This window comes from Palaemon carinicauda, chromosome 22 (genome assembly GCF_036898095.1).
Source record: "Palaemon carinicauda isolate YSFRI2023 chromosome 22, ASM3689809v2, whole genome shotgun sequence".
NCBI classification, from domain to species: domain Eukaryota; kingdom Metazoa; phylum Arthropoda; class Malacostraca; order Decapoda; family Palaemonidae; genus Palaemon; species Palaemon carinicauda.
In genome coordinates this window covers 36266030-36291743 of record NC_090746.1, presented here as the reverse complement: position 1 = coordinate 36291743, position 25714 = coordinate 36266030, and the positions used below count along the sequence as shown (strand labels likewise).

At 38.0% G+C, this 25714-nt stretch overlaps 2 protein-coding genes across 4 annotated transcripts in view; one reads left to right on the top strand and one right to left on the bottom strand.

Annotated features, from left to right (window-relative positions):
• Positions 1-25714, bottom strand: part of LOC137616404 (tyrosine-protein phosphatase non-receptor type 11-like) — a 284273-nt gene that overhangs the window by 200794 nt on the left and 57765 nt on the right. The gene's annotated exons all lie outside the window — the stretch shown is intronic.
• On the top strand, positions 12240-25207 carry LOC137616407 (profilin-like). The gene is made up of 3 exons (XM_068346133.1): positions 12240-12398; positions 24399-24579; positions 24879-25207. Exons 2-3 carry the CDS (start codon positions 24399-24401, stop codon positions 25079-25081), a joined length of 384 nt encoding a protein of 127 aa, XP_068202234.1. The 5' UTR covers positions 12240-12398; the 3' UTR covers positions 25082-25207.

Sequence of the window (25714 nt, the reverse complement as noted above, 5' to 3'; positions counted from 1 at the left end):
ACGTCAGTTTAATGAAGACCTCCCTAAGCTCAACGACCACCTCCTTCGCCGGGAACAAGACACGAAGGAGAGGCTTGCAGCTTCGCTTTCTCATCAAGTCCAACTTGAAGTAATGGCCTGTGACACAGCGGTACCCGATCACTACATGGTACTGGCCAAATCCCACTTACTCACGGTAATGAAGGACTTGTACCATTTCATAAAGGCTCGTAGAGCCTGTCGTGAATTCGTGTTTGTCGGTGCCACCGTGAAACACGAACCCCGGAGGCTGATTTCCTCCAACATCTGGGGAAAGCACCTGTTTCCTTCTGACCTTGTCAAGGAAATAACTGACAGAGCCGCCACGGAGAATAGGAACCTTCTCCACAAGTGGGGCATGTCCAGAAAAAGGAAAACCTCTCAGGACGATGGACCTCAGCCTAAGAGGAAACCTCAGAAGCCGAAACCCCAGCAACGTCAACAACGATGTCAGTTTCCGGGACCCGCTACCTCCCAAGTGGTTGCCCAACCACAACAGACCTTTCAGTTGGTCCCCCAACCGGTGTTGTCACAGTCACCGGTCTTCACCCCTGCCTTTGAGCAGTCATCCACTACCTTTCATGCCAGAGGTAGAGGCTCGTCCAGGGGTGCAAGCAGAGACGCCTCTCGTCGTCCCTCCAGAGGTAGAGGAGGAAAGGGAGCTAGCGGCCGAGGCAACAAGTCCTCGGGACACCAGAAGCAATGAAGTGCTTCCGGTGGGAGGAAGACTCCGCCAATTCCAGGATCGTTGGACCTTCGATCCTTGGGCACACAGCATCATCAAGAACGGTCTAGGCTGGAGTTGGGTGCAACCACCCCCAATCTTCCAGCGGTTCTTTCAACCATCAACCCCCATTCTGGAAGAATATGTTCTAGACCTCTTGAACAAGAAGGTGATAAGGAAGGTAAAGTCCACCAGGTTCCAAGGGAGACTGTTTTGCGTTCCCAAGAAGGACTCAGACAAGCTCAGAGTCATTCTGGACTTATCCCCCCTCAACAAGTTCATAGAGAACAACAAATTCAAGATGCTGACGCTTCAACAAATAAGGACCCTTCTGCCTCAGGGTTCCTACACGGTCTCTATAGACCTGGCGGATGCCTATTGGCACATTCCAATGAACCATCACGCTTCCTCCTACCTAGGATTTCGACTCCAAAGGAAAAGCTACGCCTTCAGGGCCATGCCATTCGGCCTCAATGTGGCCCCTCGGATCTTCACAAAGCTGGCGGATGCCATAGTACAACAGCTCCGCCTAAGAAACGTCCAGGTGATGGCCTACCTCGACGACTGGCTAGTCTGGGCTCCCTCGCCCGAAGAGTGTACAAAGTCTTGCGACGAAGTTACCCAGTACCTAGAACACCTGGGATTCAAGATCAACGAGAAGAAATCTCGCCTCTCTCCGGCTCAGAAGTTTCAGTGGTTGGGAATCCACTGGAATCTTCAGTCACACCGCCTTTCCATCCCCCAGAAGAAAAGGAAGGAAATAGCAGGGTCTGTCAAGCGACTACTGAAATCCAAACGCATTTCAAGACGACAGCAGGAACGAGTTCTAGGCTCTCTACAATTCGCCTCAGTGACAAACCCAGTGCTTCGTGCACAGCTAAAGGATGCCGCGGGAGTCTGGAGACGATCGGCATCCATCGCTCGAAGAGACCTCAAGAGACGGCTTCCAAACAGACTTCGACGCCTCCTAAAGCCGTGGTCGGAAGCAATGGCCCTGAAAAGGTCCATTCCTCTCCAACACCCTCCTCCATCACTCAACATCCACACGGATGCCTCACTGGAGGGCTGGGGAGGTCACTCCCACCTGAAACAAGCTCAAGGGACCTGGTCTCCACTATTCAAGACGTTCCACATAAACATCTTGGAGGCCATGGCGGTCCTTCTTACTCTGAAGAAGTTATCCCCGCCACCCTCGATCCACATCCGTCTAACCCTAGACAACTCGGTGGTAGTTCGTTGTCTCAATCGCCAGGGCTCAAGATCGCCCCAGATAAATCAGGTGCTTCTCCCAATCTTCCGTCTGGCGGAGAAGAAGAAGTGGCACCTGTCTGCAGTTCACCTACAAGGATTCCGCAACGTGACAGCGGATGCTCTATCTCGGACAAACCCGATAGAGTCGGAATGGTCTCTAGACGCAAGATCATTCTCCTTCATCTCCAATCAAGTCCCAGAACTTCAGATAGATCTCTTTGCAACGAGCGACAACAATCAACTTCCTCTGTACGTAGCCCCGTACGAGGACCCCAAAGCAGAAGCGGTGGACGCCATGTCACTGGACTGGAACAGATGGTCGAAGATATACCTGTTCCCTCCCACCAACCTTCTGTTGAAAGTCCTCTCCAAACTGAGAACCTTCAAAGGGACAGCGGCCCTAGTGGCTCCCAAGTGGCCCCGGAGCAACTGGTACCCCCTGGTCCTGGAGCTGCAGCCCAAGCTGATCCCTCTCCCGGGCCCAGTTCTCTCTCAACAAGTACAGAAGTCGACTGTCTTCGCTTCATCATCGAAAATCAAGGACCTTCATCTCATGATTTTCTCTCCCTTGCCGCAAAGAAGAGGTTTGGGATCTCGAAGAAAAGTCTAGACTTCCTAGAGGAATACAAGACCGAATCCACGAGACGGCAATACGAATCATCCTGGAGGAAATGGGTCTCCTTTGTTAAAGCAAAAAATCCTAAAGAAATCACCATTGATTTCTGTATGTCCTTCTTCATTCACCTTCATGGACAAGGATTAGCAGCCAATACGATCTCAACTTGCAAATCGGCTTTGACTAGACCAATTCTATATGCTTTCCAAATTGATCTGTCCAACGACATCTTTAACAAACTGCCGAAAGCATGTGCTCGCCTACGCCCAGCACCCCCTCCGAAACCGATCTCCTGGTCACTAGACAAGGTGCTCCATTTCGCCTCCAACTTGGACAATGATTCATGCCCCCTCAAGGATCTGACTCAGAAAGTTATATTTTTATTTGCTCTCGCCTCGGGAGCTCGAGTCAGCGAAATAGTGGCATTATCAAGAGAAGAGGGACACATCCTGTTTGCTGATTCAGGAGAAGTGACCCTCTCCCCCGATCCGACGTTTCTCGCCAAAAATGAATTACCCACCAAAAGATGGGGCCCTTGGAGAATATGCCCCCTGAAGGAGGATGTCTCTCTATGTCCAGTAGAGAGTCTCAAGGTCTATCTTCGCAGAACTTCAAACTTTGGTGGAGGCCAACTCTTCAAAGGAGAAACATCGGGCAGCGACCTGTCACTGAAACAATTAAGAGCGAAAATCACCTACTTCATTCGCAGAGCGGATCCGAACAGTACACCCGCTGGTCATGATCCTAGAAAAGTGGCATCTTCTCTGAACTTCTTTCAGAGCATGGACTTCGAGAGCCTTAAGAACTTTACGGGCTGGAAGTCCTCGCGAGTTTTCTTTAAACATTATGCGAAACAAGTGCACGAAATCAAACATTTTGTGGTAGCCGCAGGTAGTGTTATGAAACCTGCACCTGACTCTGCGTAGAACAGTGAGTTACTTGGGACTCTAACTCTTCGGGTGCCTATGTTGACCCTCGAGTGATTCATAGTGATGTCTAAAAACACTTAGTGCTTTTATAACTGTTCTTATCCCAGGTGGAATGTCATAGTGTTACACAAGTGCCGCATGCCTTGAGCATGATGTGTTATTTAAAGACTTGCGTTCCTCGAGAACGAGTACCTACTAATCCTGAAATTCCCTTTCAGATTCAAGAGCAAGCCTTTATTTCTATGTACATTATTATTACTGTAAATGAACTTTACTTTTTGCTGTAAATTATTTATTTTCTGCATTGTGAAATAAAATTTCTATTTTATTACTTGTGCGTCTCTTTCAGCTCCTACTTACTATGAAATACATACTGTCATAGTTTTATTTATTCCTCCTTTCTTATGGTCATGAAGAATTTAAGATGTCTATTCTTAAATTATATTCACCTTGTCTCAGTAAGGTTCCTACTCGAATACTTACTTCTGATAATCAGGAGATGAACCCTACACACAGTGCCCAACCACCACTGGCCTACTCAGAATGTTCCTATACAAATATCAAACATTCTGCTTCATCTCTAAGCTCTTAAAAGCTCTTCTGTCAAGATGAATAGCCCTTCAATACCACTTTGACGTCGGCATAGCCCATGGGAACTTCCTACCAATGGGGGGTAGGATACTTCGTTCCTATGGTTCTTACCTAAGATTACTTTGCTATTTTGTCAATGCCTAGGCACTTAACTCTGGGGGAAAATCTACCACGATACATTGATTCTCTGGTACTCTTCCATCAGGACGCCATGGCTTGAGCCCAAAAAACGGATTTTGAGCGAAGCGAAAAATCTATTTTTGGGTGAGATAGCCATGGCGTCCTGATGGACCCTCCCTACTACTTCGTCAGTTTGTTCCCACCCTACACAATTGTATCATGGTGATGGGCAGCAACTGGCGCCAGGATAAAGACGCTCGTGACGTCATTAGAGCAATGGCGTCCGTTTGTTTACGTCTCGAGTATCAGTAGTAGCCACGAGTGAGATTAGCTGTGGAACGGCTCCCAGCTATTCTCAGCCCTTACACACCGAAGCGTTAACCCTGTTCGGGGTGGAGATAGCTATGTGGCACGACCAGACATGCGTGTCCCCTGTTGTATTACGATGTCTTAAAGGGAAACCTTTGAGATACTCGCTCCAGAAGTTAGAATTCTGTGATAACCTGTGGTTAAATTCTCTGGGAATATCTTAGTAGTCTTATACCCAAGGAAGCTACCAAACAGGAACCTTCCATCAGGACGCCATGGCTATCTCACCCAAAAATAGATTTTTCGCTTCGCTCAAAATCCGTTTATTCGGACACGGTCGGCGAAACAGAGAGAGAGAGAGAGAGAGAGAGAGAGAGAGAGAGAGAGAGAGAGAGAGAGAGAGAGAGAGAGAGAGAGGGGTTATTGCCAAATCAAGCACACAAACACACACACACACACACACATATATATATATATATATATATATATATATATGTATATATATATAATATATATATATATATATATATATATAATATATATATATATAATATATATATAATTTATATATAATATATATATATGTATATATATATATATATATATATATATATATATATATATATATATTATACAGTATACAGTATATATGTGGGTGCGTGTGCGCGCACCCGCGTACGTTCTTACTGCTATGCGCGCAAAAAATCTGGGAATCTATTTCCCTATCAATCCACAAATTATGACACCACATATTTTCAACAGAATATTATTCCAAAGTTAACAGTGTAAATAATAAGCATATTTGGATCTCATAAGCAATGTAAAGATATCTAACACAGAAGGAATAATATGGAATACCTAAAACTCTCTGAACTCTGAAGGTCCCAATTAGCTTTTTTATACTTTACACACGTATTATCTACAAAGGCTTTTATATCATCATTTTTACTTATATTTTGTGGGTCTTCTTTCGGTGCCCGTTTCGTCCACCCTGCGGGTCCAATTTATTTGTCAGTTACAGTTAAATCTACTCTTTGATGACGCGTCCTTCGGTGTTATTGCCGCTTTAGAGCAAATTAGGGATTAGTATATTAAATATTAGTTTTCCAACATTAATATTTCATGTTGCCTCCAACTAATTTGTCTGTGTCCCTAAGTGTGCTTAAGCTTTTGAGATTGAATTGCTGTATGACATGTTTTACATACTTTTGTTTCTCATTCTTTTTCGAGATATACAGGCTGAAAGCTTGAAAACATATCTCATATTCCAATGATTCAGGAACGATGGATGGGCGTGACGAAGTACCGAAACTTCTGCAGTAGATAATTTGGATGAGTACCATCGGGACTGCGAATTCAGTCTAGTGTTGTGATTACATAGTCATGTGCTACCATTTTTATCTTCTATTTATAAGAATTTCTTTAATAAGGCCAAATTTCTTAGGTAATATCCAATTACCATAACGCTTAATTATTTGACCTGTTATATTTATACATTCATCAATCAATACTTGATTCAGTTCTAATAACATTTTATAAAGTTTATTATTTTACTCTATTAGTACACAACCTGCTTAATTTTTATTTTCTGTACAGCCAACTCTAAACTCCTAACACTTACCACATAAGCGGTAAGTGTTTTTACGAAAAAAAAGAAGTCAAAATCCAGCCATCCCTCACCATAGTGCGTGCGTGAGCTTTAAAGGTCACCATGTTTACTCCACATGCTTTACAATTTACCCAACTACCATCAATAAGTCCTTACAATTTGGGGAACGCTCGCAAATAAAATAACCCCGCAGTGGACTGTGAACAGAGACTCAAATGGTACGGCTTCGACGTAAAAATTATAATTTTCAGCCTCTAAAAGGCAGGAAAGCCAAACACTTTGCCATAATAACAAGGCACTTATATTTTATATTTTCGTTTATGCGTTTTCAATTATATCGATCAGTTTCCCCCATTAGTTTCTCAAGAGGAAACGCCCAGAAGACACTGACACACACATACACACGTGGAACACAAAACGAGACGGGGGCATGTTTGGCACTAACCAAAGAGCTGACGGAGAACAACTGGCCCCCAGGAACCCAAGGGGGAGAGTAGAGGGGGAGGGGCTTAAGGGGGGATGGCGCTCTCTCACTCTCTCTCTCTGTCCAGTCATACCAGAAAAGAGAGAGAGAGAGAGAGAGAGAGAGAGAGAGAGAGAGAGAGAGAGAGAGAGAGAGAGCGTGTAATAAGCACAAGAAGTTACAATGTATGACACTAATACAGTTGTTAACGTAAAAGCTGCAATTTAAAATAAACGAGTAATAAACAGGCTCTTTGAGCAGATGTACCCGATACTACTATGACAGATGTAAAAAAAATACTAATAACAAAGAATATATAAAAAATATAATTAAAAGAATGGTTATCTGGGATACGTCTAATACACTGATGTCAAGAGGTCACGCACAAGATGAAGCAAATATGGACACAAAAGAGCTAAGAAAGAAATTAAGAGAAAGGAAAGGAGGAAGAAAAGGAGGACATACGGGGTTGTAAGAGACAGCATAGCGGAGATGACGAGGGATGGAGGGGGAAGGAGGAGGCGTAGGAGGAGGAGGAGGAGGAAGAAGAGGGTGAGCAATGATGAATCTTAACTGGCACAATCACATCACAACCACCTCTTCTACCCTCAACTGGGTCGTTCTCTCTCTCTCTCTCTCTCTCTCTCTCTCTCTCTCTCTCTCTCTCTCTCTCTCTCTCTCAAGCTTGTATTGCCATTAACAACCTTACAATTTCAATATACATCCACTTACCCATTCATTCACAAATTGCTTACACAAAGTAAATATCAACAACCCACATGTGAATTGGAGTACATAAACTACTGAAGGCATCTTAGGGCAGTCTTTCATGGAGAGAGAGAGAGAGAGAGAGAGAGAGAGAGAGAGAGAGAGAGAGAGAGAGAGAGAGAGAGAGAGAGAGTCAGTCTAATCTATGAACATAAATTTAAGCGCCTAAGGCTTTTACAGTGGAGAGGTGATTCCTAGAGGAATCTCAACTATGCCACAAAAATGAAAAATAAATGGAAACCATAAAGGGTCCTTCAAAATGTCCTTCAATGAATTCTACCGACGGGAAAAAATTCTTTTACATAAAAAGGCGAAACTCCCCCCCCCCCCACCCCCGCTACACACACACACACAAGGACAAGAAAACATATCCATACACACCCATATTAAAGTTACATAAGTTCCACCCTGCGAGTTGTGACACCTTCCGGAGCAAAAGGGGCAATGTCTAGGAAGGATATTGCACTCTGTGCTCGTCATCATTTCTTTGCCACTAAGGGAATATGTGGGCCACTGCAGTATATTTTACGAAACCATCTCACACTACAACTTATGCCATGCCCATGTAACAAATTATTCACGACGTATATGTCAAACATTAACAACAGCGGTTATCTGTGAAGTTCGTTACATTATTAATCTTATCTTGACCTTAAAATTATACTTTTAAAACTCAGTAATGAATTACAGTCAATATTTCATAAATTGGAAGTAAAAAAGGTTACAGGATACATGATCCCCACTTTTTGAGTGAGGATACATTAACGTGGTGAAAGGCTTTGTGTATCGCCATGACCAGCAAAGCTGTACCAATAGTCAGGGATACTCATACTAGGTTGGTTTGCCGTAAGCGATCTGACCAAAGTCTCCCACCATCACCCATCCGCAATGGCTAGCGTGATAATGAAAACTGACATAAGGACATGTCTGAGTCCTTTGTCCTGCAGTAGACTAGAAACGGCTCCTGCTGTTGTATACATGGACACGTGTGTGTGTGTGTGTGTGTGTGTGTGTGTGTGGTGTTCTTGGGCATGTCAATTAACGTTTAAAATTATCATATGATGAATTAGTGGCCTCAAAAATGCTCAGTGTTGCCAGATATGTTAGGAGAGCGTGTGCGTGTGTGTGAATGCGTGCAAAACTTATGTAAGCAAATAAAAGAACGGCACACCTAGAGAAGTATCAAACTTTAAACAGTTTAATCAATGCCTGCCAGAAAACAACAAAATGTCCACTCCCATATCCATACTTTTAATTGCTGCATTGCAAATGAACCCCTATGCACGCTACACCATACAAACCGTCCCTCAGCACGTCAAACCCCCCAACAATCATGGTGCCTTTAGTTCTATCTTCCATGCACTCTGGTGCTTTCTGGATACTATGGCTCCCTTTTTCAAATAGATCTTCAATGCTATCCTTACGGACATTTCTATTTTGCGTAAAGCGGATGCTAATGAATCTGACAAACTTTTATCCTATTAAATTATTATTATCATTATAATTATTATTACCTTATTTTAATTATTCCTATTCTTTATTAACTTAAATCATTATTATCATTTCAATTATGTAAATGATTATTTTAGCTTTTAACCCCAGGTACGCAGTAATTTACTTAGTTCTTTAAGGGGGGAGTAATGGAACACAACATAACCAAAAAGCAAAATTGTGCTAAGGAAAAATAAAACACATATATGAAAGTTAATTCCAAAACTTGGCGGATCGAGAAAAAAAATAACTATTTAAACGGGTTCCGTGAGAAGTTAAACTGCTTCTTATGGCCCGAGTGCTGAATTACAGTCAGGGAGGTCAATGGCACGTGTTTAGCATATCACAAAATTCTTGCTTTGAAGAACTGGGCATATATATATATATATATATATATATATATATATATATATATATATATATATATATATATATATATATATATATATATATATATAAAGGCTTATTTGGTCTAACATTTATACTCAAAATTCATATATATATATATATATATATATATATATATATATATATATATGGGTTTATTTGATCTAACATCTATACACAAAAAAATGCCTATATATATATATATATATATATATATATATATATATATATATATATATATATATATATACATATTGTATTGTACCACCGGGAACAATGCTTTGGTACAAACATAACATTTTCATTTCCTGTCGAATCCCGGCCCCCTACACTGATATATTATGAAGGAATATTTCAACAAACCAATTCCGATGATCTTGAATCAATTCTTTGCGACGCGGCAACCCTAACCTCCATGTAACTGACGATGAGTCAGTTATTCAATCGCTAATTTTTAACGTGAAAAACAAATGCTATTTCATACTTATGAAATTAAGAGAGGGCGAGACCAGAGATCCTGGAAAGTAGTGGCCTTTGGCACCTCACCCTTTAACTTTCCTTCTGTAAATAATACAGAGAACTCCAAGATGAGGGGACGTCCATCCTCTGCTGTCACTGCTTTTTCAACTGCATAAAACGTCTTTTCTGGTCACTGAACGTACTTTGGGGCAAGAGGCTTGCCCAAAAGCAAGTATTTGAGCACACCTTGTAATGAATGTTATCTTCTATTCTTTTCATCACTTCCAAAGGATAGAAGAACGTTCAAGTATTTTTGTTTCCAATCATGAGATTAAGTTCGCAGAAACATTATGTACAAATCTTCCTATCATGCATAGAATAAACTGAAATAAGCACTGTTTATGTTTCTAATGATCTTAAAAGGTTCAAGACAAAGTCAAGACAGACTTAAAATATGCGTAGGATCTGCTATCACCAAGAGACAAGCTTTGGTTAAAAGAAAGATATTGAGACACGTCTCCGTTACAAACCCGTTATTGAGAGAGGCTTTGCTTTAGAAGCCGTTATTGAGAGCTAGGCTTTGGTTTAAAAACCTCAGAGAGAGCAAAGCTTTGGTTTAAAAGCTGTTATTGGAGAGCGAGGCTTTGGTTTAAAAGCCATTACTGAGAGTAAGGCTTTGGTTTAATAGCTGATATTGAATGAGGCTTTGATTTAAAAGCCATTATTGAGTGAGGCTTTGGTTTAGAAGCTGTTATTGAATGAGGCTTTGGTTTAGAAGCTGTTATTGAGTGAGGCTTTGGTTTAGAAGTCATTATTGAGTGAGTCTTTGGTTTAGAAGCTATTATTGAGCTAGGTTTTGGTTTAAAAAGCCATTATTGAGCGAGGCGTTGGTTTAAAAGCCGTTATTGAGTGAGGCTTTGGTTTAGAAGCCGTTATTAAGTGAGGGTTCGGTTTAAAAGTCATTATTGAGAGAGGCGTTTGTTTAGAAGCCGTTATTGAGAGAGGCTTTGGTTTAAAAGACGTTATTGAAAGCGAGGCTTTGGTTTAATAGCCATTAAAGCGAGGCTTTGGTTTAATAGCCATTATTGAATAAGGCTTTGGTTTAAAAGCATTATTGAGTGAGGCTTTGGTTTAATAGCCATTATTGATTGAAGCTTTGATTTAACAGCCATTATTGAGTGAGGCTTTGGTTTAATAGCCATTATTGAGTGAAGCTTTAGTTTAGAAGCCATTATTGAGCAAGGCTTTGGTTTAAAAGCCATTATTGAGTGAGGCTTTGGTTTAATAGTCGTTATTGGGTGAGGCTTTGATTTAATAGCCGTTATTGGGTGAGGCTTTGGTTTAATAGTAGTTATTGGGTAAGGCTTTGGTTTAATGACCGATATTGGGCGAGGCTTTGGTTTAATAGCCTTTATTGGGAGAGGCTTTAATTTAGAAGTCGTTATTGAGGCTTTGGTTTAACATCCGTTATTGAGTGAGACTATGATTTAATAGCTGTTATTGAGAGAGGCTTTGGTTTAATAGCGGTTATTGAGTGAGGCTTTAGTTTAACAGCCATTATTGAGTAAGGGTTAGGTTTTAGAGTCGTTATCAAGTTAAGCTTTGGTTTAATAGCTATTATTGAGTAAGGCTTTAGTTCAGAAGCCGTTATAAAGCGAGGCTTTGGTTTAAAATCCGTTATTGAGTGAGGCTTTGGTTTAACAGCCGTTATTGAGCTAGCCTTAGGTTTAATAGCCGTTATTGGGTGACACTTTGGTTTAATAGCCGTTATTGAGTGAGGCTTTGGTTTAGAAGCCGTTATTGAGAGCTACGGTTTGATTCAAAAACCGTCAGTGAGAGCAAAGCTTTGTTTTAAAAGCCGTTATTGAGATTGATTGATTGATTTGAGGTTTTGAGCGAGACTTTGGTTTAAAAGTCACTACTGATAGCAATGTTTTGGTTTAATAGCTGTTACTGAATGGGGCTTTGGTTTAATAGCCGTTATTGGGTGAGGCTTTGGTTCAATAGCTGTTACTGGATGAGGCTTTAGTTTAGAAGCCGTTGTTGAGCGAGGCTTTAGTTTAGAAACCGTTATTGAGCGAGGCTTTTGTTTAGAAGCCGTTATTGAGCGAGGTTTTTGTTTAGAAGCCGTTATAGAGAGCGAGGCTTTGGTTCAAAAGTTACTACTGACAGTGAGATGTTGGGTGAAAATCCGTTATCCGCTATTTATAGAAATTCAGTAAAATGGACAACTGAAATCTCTTTACTATTATTATATAGTATCATTTGGGTGGAACGCAACCGGGAAAATATTTTTCCGCAATAAATTAATAGAAGACTTGAATTATCCACTTTCTTTCGGACATAAAAGAATAACGCATACCCACATACTTGACGTTTACTTCATCTTGAAAGATTCAAACCAACCTCTCAAAAGAGGAAGAGGCAAAGATAGCGCCGGACATTCCACCCCCCCCCCTCCCCGAGTGAGGGTTTTACTTATCAATAGCAACGCGTAACCGAGGTGTCTTTATCAATGAGTGATAAGACCCAAGGTACGTGTCCCTGCCAGCGAGGGAGGGAGGCACCAACCAACAGCCTTTCAAGGGCAGTTCTACTTCCTCTGAGCTACAGGTGGTGCCACTCATCGCTCTCCACTTGAGCCTACACACCATACACACAAAGTAAGTAGATTCAATTCTATTTTCTTGAGTACATCAAAGTCCATGTTGCTTTTAATGCAATAACATGTTATTTACAAAAATGTTACTTATAATTAACAGATATTTTTTTCAAAAAAATATGTCGTATTATTTAAAACAAAATAATTGTAAACGGAAATGACACATCAATGCAACTATGCATAATGCGACGCAATTAGGCTTAACTAGACTTTTACGTGATCTCGCATTGGGATAAAGGGAAGTTACAGTTACACTTTTACAGAATCACTTTCAGCGAGGCGAAAGTTAAATAACTAAGTTCTCAATAAATAATGATTCTGTTTGGAATATCTATTACTTTTTACTTGCCCACCTTCCAGTAATCAAAATTTTCATCATATCTACAATGCAAATTCAAATAATTTGGTCATCGTCAATTGCTATTTTACAGAATATGAAAATGTTATCAGCCCTGTACAAGCTGTAAATATAATTCTTGGCTTATCTTATCTGTTCAGCAGCACATCGAATATAAAATCAGTATGGCCTTTTTTAAAGAAATGGTCAAAAGATACAGTGTAATAAACAACGGTGATCAGAAACCGCGCCGCCATGAATATTTCTTCAAAATATAAGTACATCCATTGAAACTATTCAAATGAAGTTCTCTTGTCTGTCTTAATCGGCAAATAACGAATTCTTGCAGAGACAGAAGCTTACAGAGCCTCCGGTTAACGATTATACTCTACTTGCAATGCCAACCACGTGCCGGATTGTTTCAAATTCAACAACTAAATACACTTCAATTAATACCGTGCGAGATCAGCATGAATAGGAAAAAAAAGGCGATAGAAGGGAAAAATAAGTCTCATGAGAGATAAGTTAATATTAGCTATTGCTGATGAAATAACCAAATTTTCATCGTAATAAGTAAACTTTTTGGACAATGGAAACCAAATTTGAAGTAATCATAGAAAATGTTTTTTTAAGAACAGAATTCACTGGGTTGCCTTTTTAAGTACTGCATTCTATATGGACATTATTCAGGTCATTTTACCTATTACTCATAATTTCAGGACACACCCATATTGTGTGTGTGTGAGAGAGAGAGAGAGAGAGAGAGAGAGAGAGAGAGAGAGAGAGAGAGAGTCAGGCAGTCTTTAAAGTCTAATATCCAAAAATAAATGCCAGCAGCAAAACATTGTATCAACATATCAATTATTTTTACTTTAGCAATTCGGAACTCCGTTAATTCTTGTAGATTTGTGTAATAAGAACGATATGTCCAAGGAAATGTCCTCTGATTAATTCCTGAAGTTTCTTAGGAGTTCTTTAGGACCTTACCGACGCCCATATGCGGCAGGTGAGAAGTATTGGCTTCAGAAGCTTTACTGCACACCCAAGAGGGATAGGGAGAAGTAACAGTTTTAGTTTCAGGATTAAACTAGGCCTGTGACACGTACTTTCACTTAATGTTTTTTTTCATTATAACGCAAAGGTTAAGTCCTTGTACCACCTCGACACATAATAAAGGCAACCATTGCTATTTTCATATACTGAAATTAAAATCAGAAGTCTTTGCTAATGAGTTCCATTATAATCTTATAAATCATGTCAGATATTCTCTGCCCCTACCAATTTTGTTACATCTTGACCAAATTTATTTCATAAAACTGTCTTCTTCATTGCATCTCAACCACCGCAAAGCCATTAACACATATTTACAAATTAGGTGAGACAAATTCCTGTACATCCATCTGAAAAAGTTAGGATATAATATCACCAGTCGTTTCAGGAACCAAAATATGGCGCACAATTCTAACTCAAGCTGGCAGCTTGTAAATAATGTCCAAGTCACAGCTTACATCACTGCTTTCAAATATAAAACACAGCTGGTCACTTCCACTGAAATCAAGCCCTGTCGTTTTACTCTTCTATTACTTCCTCTTCCTATGTCTTCAATCCTGTCCACTTGTTATTCAAATGTCTTTCTTCTACCCTCCGCAAACAACACAGATTTAATTACTCATACCACTGTTCCAGAATTACTTTCGTTTCAAAGAGCATTACTCCTTTTGCATACCTAAAGACCTCTGTGTTTAATTTTGTTTAACGTTTTATTCATTTCCATCTTTTAATTTCACTACTTCCCTCCTTGTTTCTTAAACTCGGGTTGATTAACCCATTTACGACTCTCTATACCTATACATAATTTTTCTTCTGCATTACAACTGCACATCTAGTATTTCTTCTTTTCGCCAAATTTCTCATTTCCCCACCCCTCATCAATATTTCCACCTCTATATGTAAGCCTAGACATTTTTTCTTACACTTTGTCTCCATACGCTGTTCTCATGCCAGGTTATCAGACTCGACAATCTAATCTACACTGTACTTCCATTATTTTAACAATAAGAAGTGTAAGCATCATGAATGCTTTCAATTGGATTACCAACTCGTTGTCTCATCCATTAAAATGGATTACAATTTGACGAAGCTCTGATAACCTCGTGTTTCTAGTTCACGTCAATAGAAAAACGTTGGATTAAGAGAGAGAGAGAGAGAGAGAGAGAGAGAGAGAGAGAGAGAGAGAGAGAGAGAGAGAGAGACGTAGTTTTCAAGGCATCGATTCTTTGTTTCTTAAACTTTTCACTGTCGACCTTCTGGAAACGTAGAATAATGTCGAATTGGAATTTCGCGACATAACATCAAGAAGTTGCGCAACGGAAGTCAGTGATAACAAGTCTAAATTCGCCGAAACTAATCAAATGTTTTCTTCCAACAATTTACGAAAGAATAGCAGACATAAGTTGGGTAAGAGTTTCATTTTCTTTGCAATAATAAATCTGTAATGTGGAGGAAAATATCTTACATCGTATTTGATATAATTAACGTCTGTTACTTACTATTCGATAGATTTCTGAATACAAAGGTTGGTCCTAATTAAAAGAATATCCTATGTAACGTGGACAAAGAATTAATTATAGTTCAGCACATATATCAAGGGATATAGTCTTTTTCACTATCTTATGGAACCTTCCTGTCTTCAATGAAATATGATAATGGCACCGGGAAAAAAATCGAGTGAGTGATGAACCGTCATTTTGCTAAAAGTTAACAAACCATCCATCATTTTCCCCCCAAAAAATATACTCAAGATTTTAGACACCTGTTTTAATATATTCAATAGGACGTTCTTGATCATTTGCCTGGGGAGACAAAATAGAAACAAATCCTAGTATCATGTACATTTAAGACGATTATAAAAAATAATCACGAGTTATTAAAATATACAAACTAAGTATATTTTGGAGACGATGGCGTTGAGTGCATTACTTGGGTAGATATCTGAATGACTCGCAAAATAAAACATTCCAGCTACGTCCATTGTAACAATAACTAAACTACATTATCTGCGGAATGTCGGTTTAAAGTGTGTGATATCGACTTCAGACAATGCCATTAAATTTCCCATTCTCTTCCGCTCCAGTTAATTGATAGTTTCTCGATGTTGTTTATACATCGATATCCAATCATCTTCCTTTTGTTCGCATGCACTATGCACGTCTCCCATGAAGCACGACCAATTGTTACCTCCGCCAAGGATGCTATATTTTCGAGTCAATTTAACTATTTTTGTGTCTGTGGACAGGATTACGTCAAAGCTACTCGACAGAGTTGGAAGAAATTCTCACCACAGATATAGATCTTACGTCATGGACGACCCCATTAAATTTTGGAGATGATCCGGATCCGGATTCTAGATTTTTTGCCATTTTAAAGATAACGTTAAAACCAACAGACGGATTTTTACGAAATTTTCACCACACATAGATTTCAGCCCATGGACGACTTCATTAACTATTGGAGCTGATATGGTACCGGATCCGGATTTAATTTTTCACAATCTTAAAAGTACGTCTAAACAAATTGACACATTGGATTTTCACCAAATTTTAACAATGGATAGACATTATGTATCGGAAGAAACCACAAAATTTTGGAGGTGTCGGATCAAGATCACGATTCTGGATTAACACTGCAATTTTCACCCTCTACTCAACTGTAAGAGCAGTATATGAAAAGTGGTAGGCGATATCCGTAGACTTGAGGTAAATGTTGGCCATATTAATTGACGGAGATCTGAAATCTGATTACTCTAGTGAGTCTAATTTACCTATATAATCACTATCTCTTAGGTACAAAGGAAACCCATGTCTATATTTTCATGGCTTTTCACTGTGTATGGCGGAAGATCAAGATCACAAATCATTCTTTCCCCTAACTAGCCCGTGTCTTACACAAGGTAAGACAATCTTAACACACACACACACCCTAAATTTGTTATATTTGAAGCTCTGTATATCTTGCAACTCAGTGTTGAATCCTCTACTTTTTTCTCTATTATAAGCAATATATCTCGGAAGTTATAGTTTATAGTAAGTTCCCATCTTTAAATATCCAGCTTTTCATGACAACTCAAAAGTAAATGATTCTAGAAATCGCGATATCTCTATATTCCAACCACTCATCGAATATTCGGTATGTCGTTGGCTAAATTTGCAATGATGTTGAGAATATTTATCTGCAGAATATCAGGTTTACAAAAAGGCTTTCAAGAAAATGCCCATTATAAACAAGCTACTTATCGAATTGCAAATGTCATATAAAAGTTCATATTCGCCAGAGGGAAAATGGGGAAATACCAAAGTTGCACTATAAATTAAAAAAAAAAAAACGGGAATCATAAAAGGGTAAAGTAGAAGGCAAAACAATGGGCGCAGCTTGGGATAGAAGGGATGCTCCAATTACCCTTTATTAGACTTTGGTGGTGTTACTGGAAGAAGTTTAAAAAGTCACTTGTAACTCCTCCTACGCAACTTCTTGACCGGTTGAACATTACCCATGTACAATACAGCAGGCAATGACTTTGTTCTCTTTAACTTTTCAAACTCTCCCAAAGTTACTGGTTGGACGCAAATCAAATGCAGTTAGTCTCATCAACGGCAGATCTTTAAGACTTCTTTACTTTATCTGTAACCACTTTTGGTCGCTGTTATTTACATGTAACAAAGCCAAGATTTTAGGCATTGCCTTCGAACATTATACCTCTTTCTCTTGTCAATGTATGAGGCCACCACTTTCTAAGTTTGATTCCAGAAAATATTGACGTCTTAGTCTCTTGAATACATATTTAAAATTTGAGTTTGCTGAAAGTTACAGATTTTGTAAACTGAACGTTTGAATTATATCGCTTTATCTACATGAACACAGAACATATATCATATATATATATATATATATATATATATATATATATATATATATATATATATATATATATATATATATATATATATATACACAACTATGATTTTAAGACGATTTCCTTTTTCGGAACCCATCAAATGCTGAGGGTAATTTTAAAATGCTCCTCAGCTCCTCTTTAAAAGCTGCAATAAGTTAAAGTGGCCACATGAACAGAGCAGTTCACAATTCAGTTCTTATTTGATGGGTTAGCTTATCGCTCCCAGCCTAACCCCTCAACCAGCTGGAAACGAGCATAAGCATCTATTGGGTCCATACTAAGGGTGAGGGCTTCGCAACATCACTACCTTAGGAAATACTGAGAAACAGAAAGATTGTGTTTTTTAGCCAAGTTAACCCTGTCACAACCTTACTTTGCGGCGAGTACCCAAAAGGATTTGTAATGAGGGCTGACAGAGGTGGCGGGCTGGGCTAAACAAAGGAACTAGTCACGCAGGTAAGGGCGTGGCTAGGTGCACTTCCTCAGTCAGGTGTACCAAGAATTCCTGTGTCCAACCGTATCTGTATTTCCCCCATGCTTAAAACTCCCACTCAGTTTTAAGTATTCTATTTTGCCTTCAATTTGTCGTTTGAGGAAAGCTTCTCCTCACCGAAAGCGTGTGAAGTACTTTGACCCTTTCCCCTCACACGATATGGGTGCATCACCAGGTCCTCTTGTGCCATCAATTATTACAAGACAAAACTTGTCTAGTTTTTATATGTCTTTGTCTTCGAGGATGGAGTCTTCAAGGTAATGGAATTCGTTACTGTACAACCCCATTTATCTAGATTTTGCTGGAAGATGTTTTAGTCAATAATTAATAGCTTTCCTCGTGGCATCATTACGAAGAAATCTTATTCCTTATATAAAGGCAGTGCATTCATACAAACAGCTGTTTACAAAAGACGAATACAGGAAGCAGTACAGTAATGAAGTACGCATTCCTCTTGAAACTCGTCCCGAAAGCAAGATACAAACATTGAAAAGTGTTGATGTCACAAGTGCTTTAGCATTTAACGAACATAGCCCAAGAGAACGAGTGCCTAAAATGCGCCCGCATGTGCGCGCGCACAAACAAACAAACAAACAAACACACACACACACACACACACACACACATATATATATATATATATATATATATATATATATATATATATATATATATATGTCTATCTTTGAAAAGACTAAGACCTTAAAATGTGAAAAGAGGGCCACCCACACATCACTGCACATACCTTACATGGGTGATGTAAGTTATGTGCAGTGATTAATGGTACTTACGAACTATGAGTCATACTATATATCTACTTTATCTCTTGATAATACAGTGACAAAACTAGGAATTCCGAATAAGCCAACACTATAATTTCTTAAGCCTTTGCAGGGCTTTTCAAACAGCTTTGTTAGCCAAAGTTCATCATTCTGGACTGATTCCTTCTCATTAACTAACGCCTCTATTCTTTTATTCTGTATAAATGTATGAGCTAAATATGGTCCTTAGGCTATTATCATAAGCTCTCTAACTTTATTGGAAAGGAACACCCCGAAAAAGTCTTCACCTGGCGAGTAATTACCAATTTCAATAATGTGAGCCTTATGCATTTTCGTAGAAACGTTAAAGAACAGGCAGAAGTAAATCTCTTCAAGAAGATTTATAGAGGTCATTGAAAAATGAAGGTGAAATTGTGAACCTGGTGGCAAACGTGCAAAAACCAGGTGATAAAATAAAATGATAAAGATTTTAAAAATTACATTCGTAGTGTTAAGAGTTTCACAATTTTCCATTTTGTTTGCCGAACCAGCTCTCTTGTGGTTATTTCATCTCTAGACTTTTTATCTTCATTGTCACTTATGACCTCAAAAAACCATAGATGATGTCTCCAATGTTTCAATCTACCTTTTCCGCAAACTGTTGACAGCAGATCTGGACAATGTCTGTCTCAAACGGCGTCTTGTATAACAATTGAAAAAAATCCTTTTTTCCAACATGGCCTTTTTTTTCTCAAACTCCGAGGCTTCTCGGTGAACACGGATATCTACTGTATTTTCTTCCATCACGTAGGCGTTTAGCCATGGTAAATTTAGTCATGTGCTGAAAAATTATGTTGGCAACGTCTGCCCCGTATGTTGAAAGCACTTTCTGAGGTCTTCTAGAATTACGCAGGATTCATGGCTTTAAAAGTACCTAGAGTAGCTGGACTTATGTGATCTTAATAGAATCATAAGCTACCTGTATCTCCACAAAAGGTCACCATTCAACCCTTGTCTGAAGATTCTTAAGACATTGTTATGGGACTTATGAATGGTCGCTATATCAATTCATATACCACGCAAAACGGGACATATTTTACATATAATTAGCAAAATGACATCGTGGATGAACGTGATGTGGGGATACAATTGGCTCTTCACTCGATTTAACACGTTCAACCTGTTCTTTCACCTAAATGTTCAATTTCATTAACAAAGGTTCAAATGCACCAACACCCCCATAGTTTCTAAAAGTAGTTGGCGAGTTCGAATTGTACTGCATTGTATATAAATGTTCTAGTTATAACAAACACATTAAGAACGACCATTTTAGTAAAAAACGAACCTAATAAATTTGAACAATTCATGTAACAAGAGGCAATCATGTTATCTAATACATCTTATCTAATCAACATGATAAAACTACATGAATCATGTCCTCAAAGCAGTTTTCTCAAAAGTAAAAGATAATCAATCTATAAATTGATTTAGAAGTAAACGATCTTCGTGAAAAAGGTTGACTTAATTTCGAAGATCAATCATTTGATTTTTTTCTTTTGTAATCTTCCTTGGAGTTCGCTTCTGCATGCAATCGATCTTCCAGAAGAAGGCATTCCAACAGCCAATGCTTTACTATTGTAATTCCCATGACGACCGGTGGTCATTTCGATCATGTCACTGCTATAAATTTGGCTAGCATAAGCAGAGTATCCTTATCTTTAGTACAATTTCTTTCTTAGTAGATAGACATTCCCTATCTTTGTCATGCGCCTCCACTGTACATTTTATCATACTAACTGTGTGGTAACAACAAAGTTCCATTGAAATTTACCTTAAGGCATTCCGTTTGAATTTTCATTCATTCTTTAAAAAGTTGCGCTAAACTTATGTTTCACTGGCATCAAAATTATGAGAATACAACAATGCTCTGATTTTATAGGATGACATTTTCGGCGCACAAAAAGTTACACTTTCATACCATTTGAAAAAAAAATTCCCGGTGTTCTAATTTGGAACAAAGCACTGCCGTCGAAATGCTTTTCAAACTGCATTAAAAGCACTATAGCTACATATCCAAACAAACTGTACAGGTGAAGTTAAACTTGAGAGTATGACGAATATTGTAACCGATTGCAAATTTAATGCATCATTACTTTTCTGAAAAATATTGATGTCCTAATGGTTTCCCATATGGTACTTGACATTTCATAAACACCTGGATATTACTTCGTTATATTTACGTTACTACAATATCAAAACTAGTATTTTCTTCCCATGACTTTGTACTGAACCAAATTATGTAATGTTATATTAGAGTTAAGAAGGTACATACAACTTTAGTCGATCTTAAAAGGTCTCGCCAGTTTTTCTTTTTATAATTCGTTTCTTATAATAATACTGTTAAATTCTTTTTCTATTTCTACGGTACTCTTGACACGTTCCTTTTCACCTATTTCTCAGACCTATAGATGGATTTCTCGCTCCCATTACATTTCTTGGCGAATCCCATGCATCATTATTCATTTAGGTCTTTAACATTTTGAACTTCTAGATGGGTTTACACCGACATGACATAACAGCAAAGCTTATCAACGACGAAGATACCTATCTCATAAATAGTATAGAAGAAATTATTCGCAAATGCCTCCTAAAACATTATGGGTGTTTGACCTTTTAACATTTTACAGGCCCGATAGTTAAGGAATTCATAAAACGCGCTAACAATACTGATATTTGTTTAATTATACCGTGTTCTGACATAGTTTCCCATCATCTTTCCAGCGTTCATTCTTATACTTGTCCAGAGCATATAATTTACCTTTCAGACTAATTACAAAGTCCTCATCCCCCAAAATAATATATACATATATATATATATATATATATATATATATATATATATATATATATATATATATATACACACATTGTCAGACGTATAACTAATCGGTCTCTCCCTGTCCCCCCGGGTAGGGGGAGAGGGATTAGTAATTCACTGGTGAGAGGGGGTACCCGAGAGCTACAATCGGAAACCACAACTGCCATGTTGTAGTTAGGAAAGGATTGAATATGTGAGATTGTGTGGGTGCCTATCTATTAAAATACTTAGCCACAATTTTAAGGGTTCGCATACACTAGTATTCTATATTAGTTCAATTAAAGTATTCTTAGGGATATACCGTAGCACCAAACACTCTGAGCCTTTTATACCCTCTATTTTAAAATTGACGAAAGTTCGAAGTTCGGGGTATTAATAATTACGACACATTTTGCGTGGCGAAATACACCATTGCCTTGGTTTTTATGTTCAATTCTTGTTTTTCTATGCACTACTCGCCCATTTCCTGCTTTAACTTTAGTTAACTGTGATTCTGTTTTTTTTTTTAATATGAAAATTCTCTTATGAAGTTGACTTTTGCAAGTTAATGGTACGTTCGTATTGCTCGAGTAATAATGACATTAAAAATACAAGTTCAGATCACGTATCTATTTATTTGTTAAATAAGGACCTTTCCATTGCCTCTAAATACAAAATTCATGGAACTTTCTAGTAAATTTGCACAAAATTAACCGTTTCGCCTAATCCACGAGATTTAAAATGATGCATACCATTACAATTTCTTCTTTTTTTTTTCCTGAGAACATTTGCTTTCAAAAGCTTGTGTTGAGATTAGGGCAATTTTTATTCCATTAAACATTTTATTGGAAGCCTTTAAAATTACCTTATTCTAGGCCAGAATGTTTGTTACTGCAAACCAAGAAATCATATAGATTTTTTAAGACTCTTAAAACTGCCCTTTTATTTTCTAATCTATGCTCAGAATTGCTTGTTTTTACCGAGTTACAAGTTAATTTTATGGTAAAACATCTGCTTTGTAAACTACCGACTTTTCAGGACACTTTTGTTACTGCGGACCATCGCCTACAGCATCCAATTTTCCGGACTAGTATACGTATGAAAACAATAAATGGTGACAAAAGTATTCAATTTGATATGTGAAAAAAAAAACATAACCTAAACGTGAACCATATAGGCTACTGGACTATCAATATTGATGATCTACAGCGTACGATCTTAAGCTAAAATTTAGCCGGATTAGAAACAAAATTAAATAAATAGTGTCGAAAATGCAACTTGCGATCCGTGATTTACATTCTTGAAGGGATGGTTACCCTAATTTAACAACAAAATTATATATATATATATATATATATATATATATATATATATATATATATATATATATATATATATATATAAAATTTATGTTTGTTGTGAGGATTTGGATATAAAATTTTTATTTTGTTGTTAGTGTTCTTGAAATATTTTATTTTTCCTTGTTTTAGCCCTCACTGGACTATTTTCCCTGTTGGAGCCCCTGGGCTTCCAGCATCCTGCTTTTCCAACTAGGGTTGTAGCTTAGCTATTAATAACAATAATAATAATACTCGTCTAATTTTCCTCGATGATCCATCGATGACTGAACTTTAGTAATTAAGCTGTGAATAATCTTTACCAGCATAACAAGGCTTTCTTAAAAATTGTACTGAAGCACTTTTACACGTCGATCTCATTCACTCAAAAGGAAACATCCTCACAGCCTACTTTATTAGAACAGTGTAGTAAATTACAACCAAAACTAACCATTTCCACTTCAAACTGCGGAGTGATTACTTTTTACTGAATGATACAAAATGTCCCGAATAAGTAAAGACTCCCTTCGCAGGAAATAATTTTCTGAAACATTTCCCACACGTTATACTTTTAAACATTTAAGGCTTCATAGGAAATATTATTTCTACCTTCTGTGAGCTCACTCAAGTTTCATAATCAAATCTTTGAGCTTTTACATTGGATTCATTGGTAGTGAATCTTGTTGATCTACTCTTAAATACTATAATCATCATTATTAGTCCGGGTTATCTTTCTTCAACCTTTCTCCTATATGCAGAACTATTGAAAATGAATACAGGATCTGACATCATTGCAGAATAATGACCAAGCAGCTGTAGATAATGTTTAATAATTGTCCAAAATTTAGAGTAACAATCGACTTATTCTTCACATAAACAACAGCAACGCATCATTCAATTCAAACTAAATTGCTCGTTTTCAATGTAAATAAACTACAGTATACCAGGTACAGGACCAACAAGATCCATCTCAATAATGAGAATGATCATCATTTACAGCAGAAACATGAGAATACAGACAAAGAGGACAGAGTAAATGACTGTGGAGCAAACTCCTGTTATAGTCTACTGTCGTACATGAAAATAAAAACCCTGAATAAATCTCAGTGAGGATGACGCAGTATAAAATATTTGTGCAACACACACACACACACACATATATATATATATATATATATATATATATATATATATATATATATATATATATATATATATATATAGGATGTTAATGGTTCTTCTTCATTTTAACTATTTTTTTGCAGATGTTGACTTGGAATGACTATGTCTCAAAGCAATTAACCGGCACTGGTAATGTTTCTCAAGGAGCAATCGCTGGCTTAGACGGCTCTATCTGGGCGATTTCGGAAGGCTGGGGTGTAACTGAACAAGAATGCAAAGCCATTGCTACTGGTTTCACGAATCCCTCGGGATTTCATCAAAGCGGTAGGTACCTTTTCACTCTTTTTATTGACACAATGTTTTTGTTCCTGACGCGTACATTTCCCTAAAGTAGTGTTGAGTAAAACTACTTGTAAGAATAATTAAATAGTATTAAATTTTATATGGAACAATGCTTGTCTGAAAAACAAAGATGAGTTTCTTCAAGAAAATGTATATACTGTATAACCATGTTACGTGTTCATCAGAGAAATAGTTTGAATAGATCATACAAGATTGTGTACGTGCAATACAGGCAAGCTTAAAGACTAACTTCTAACTATCCTTGACATCTCGTATTGCAGGGGTAACGTGTGCAGGCGAAAGGTATATATTCTTAAGCGGAAATGAAAGTGTGCTGAGGGCCAGGAAAGGCAGTCAAGGAATTCACGTAGCAAAAACAAACACAGCTATCATAATAGCCAAGTACGACGAACCTATTCAACCAGGACAGTGTGCAGCTACCGTGGAAGCTCTTGCCGACTACCTCAAGAGCGTCAACTACTAACGGGAAAAAATACTAATTTCATGTTCGTCACGTAGGGAGCAACTTGTTTTCTTTAAAGTGCTGTTTTTAATAAATGCAGTAACACTTATATTTTCATTACACTGAACATTAAATTTGAGAATGATACTGTCATGTCTTAATCAGAATAAACATTAATTTCCACTCGAAAAAAATTACCTACACCATAGCACGTTTACCTTTAATACAATTGACATTTTTTTTTTTTAAATATAAGCCAAAAGAGAGAAACACCTTTAGAAATAGGAACAATTTTACATGGCGAGTACACCACATGCAATATGCTTTCCAACGAGAATTTCCACTGGCCCTAAGGAATAAGCAACTGAAAAGAATTGGAATCATGCAACTTACAGTATATCTCTCTCTAGTGTCTACTTTTATCGGCTTATGTATGTATAACATTTTTCTTCTTACAAAAGACACACTTTTCCCTTTAGAGGGGGTAACGCTATTAGAGTAAGTTCACCCCTGTGGTCTTCTCAAGTCTTCAAATCCCCTTCATTGGCCCTAGGAAATCCTAATACCCATTTACACCCAATTATACCCATTTAGGCTAGGAACAATTCAATGGTCTACGAGTGTGATTCTACATCATTGCCATCTTTCCTAGCA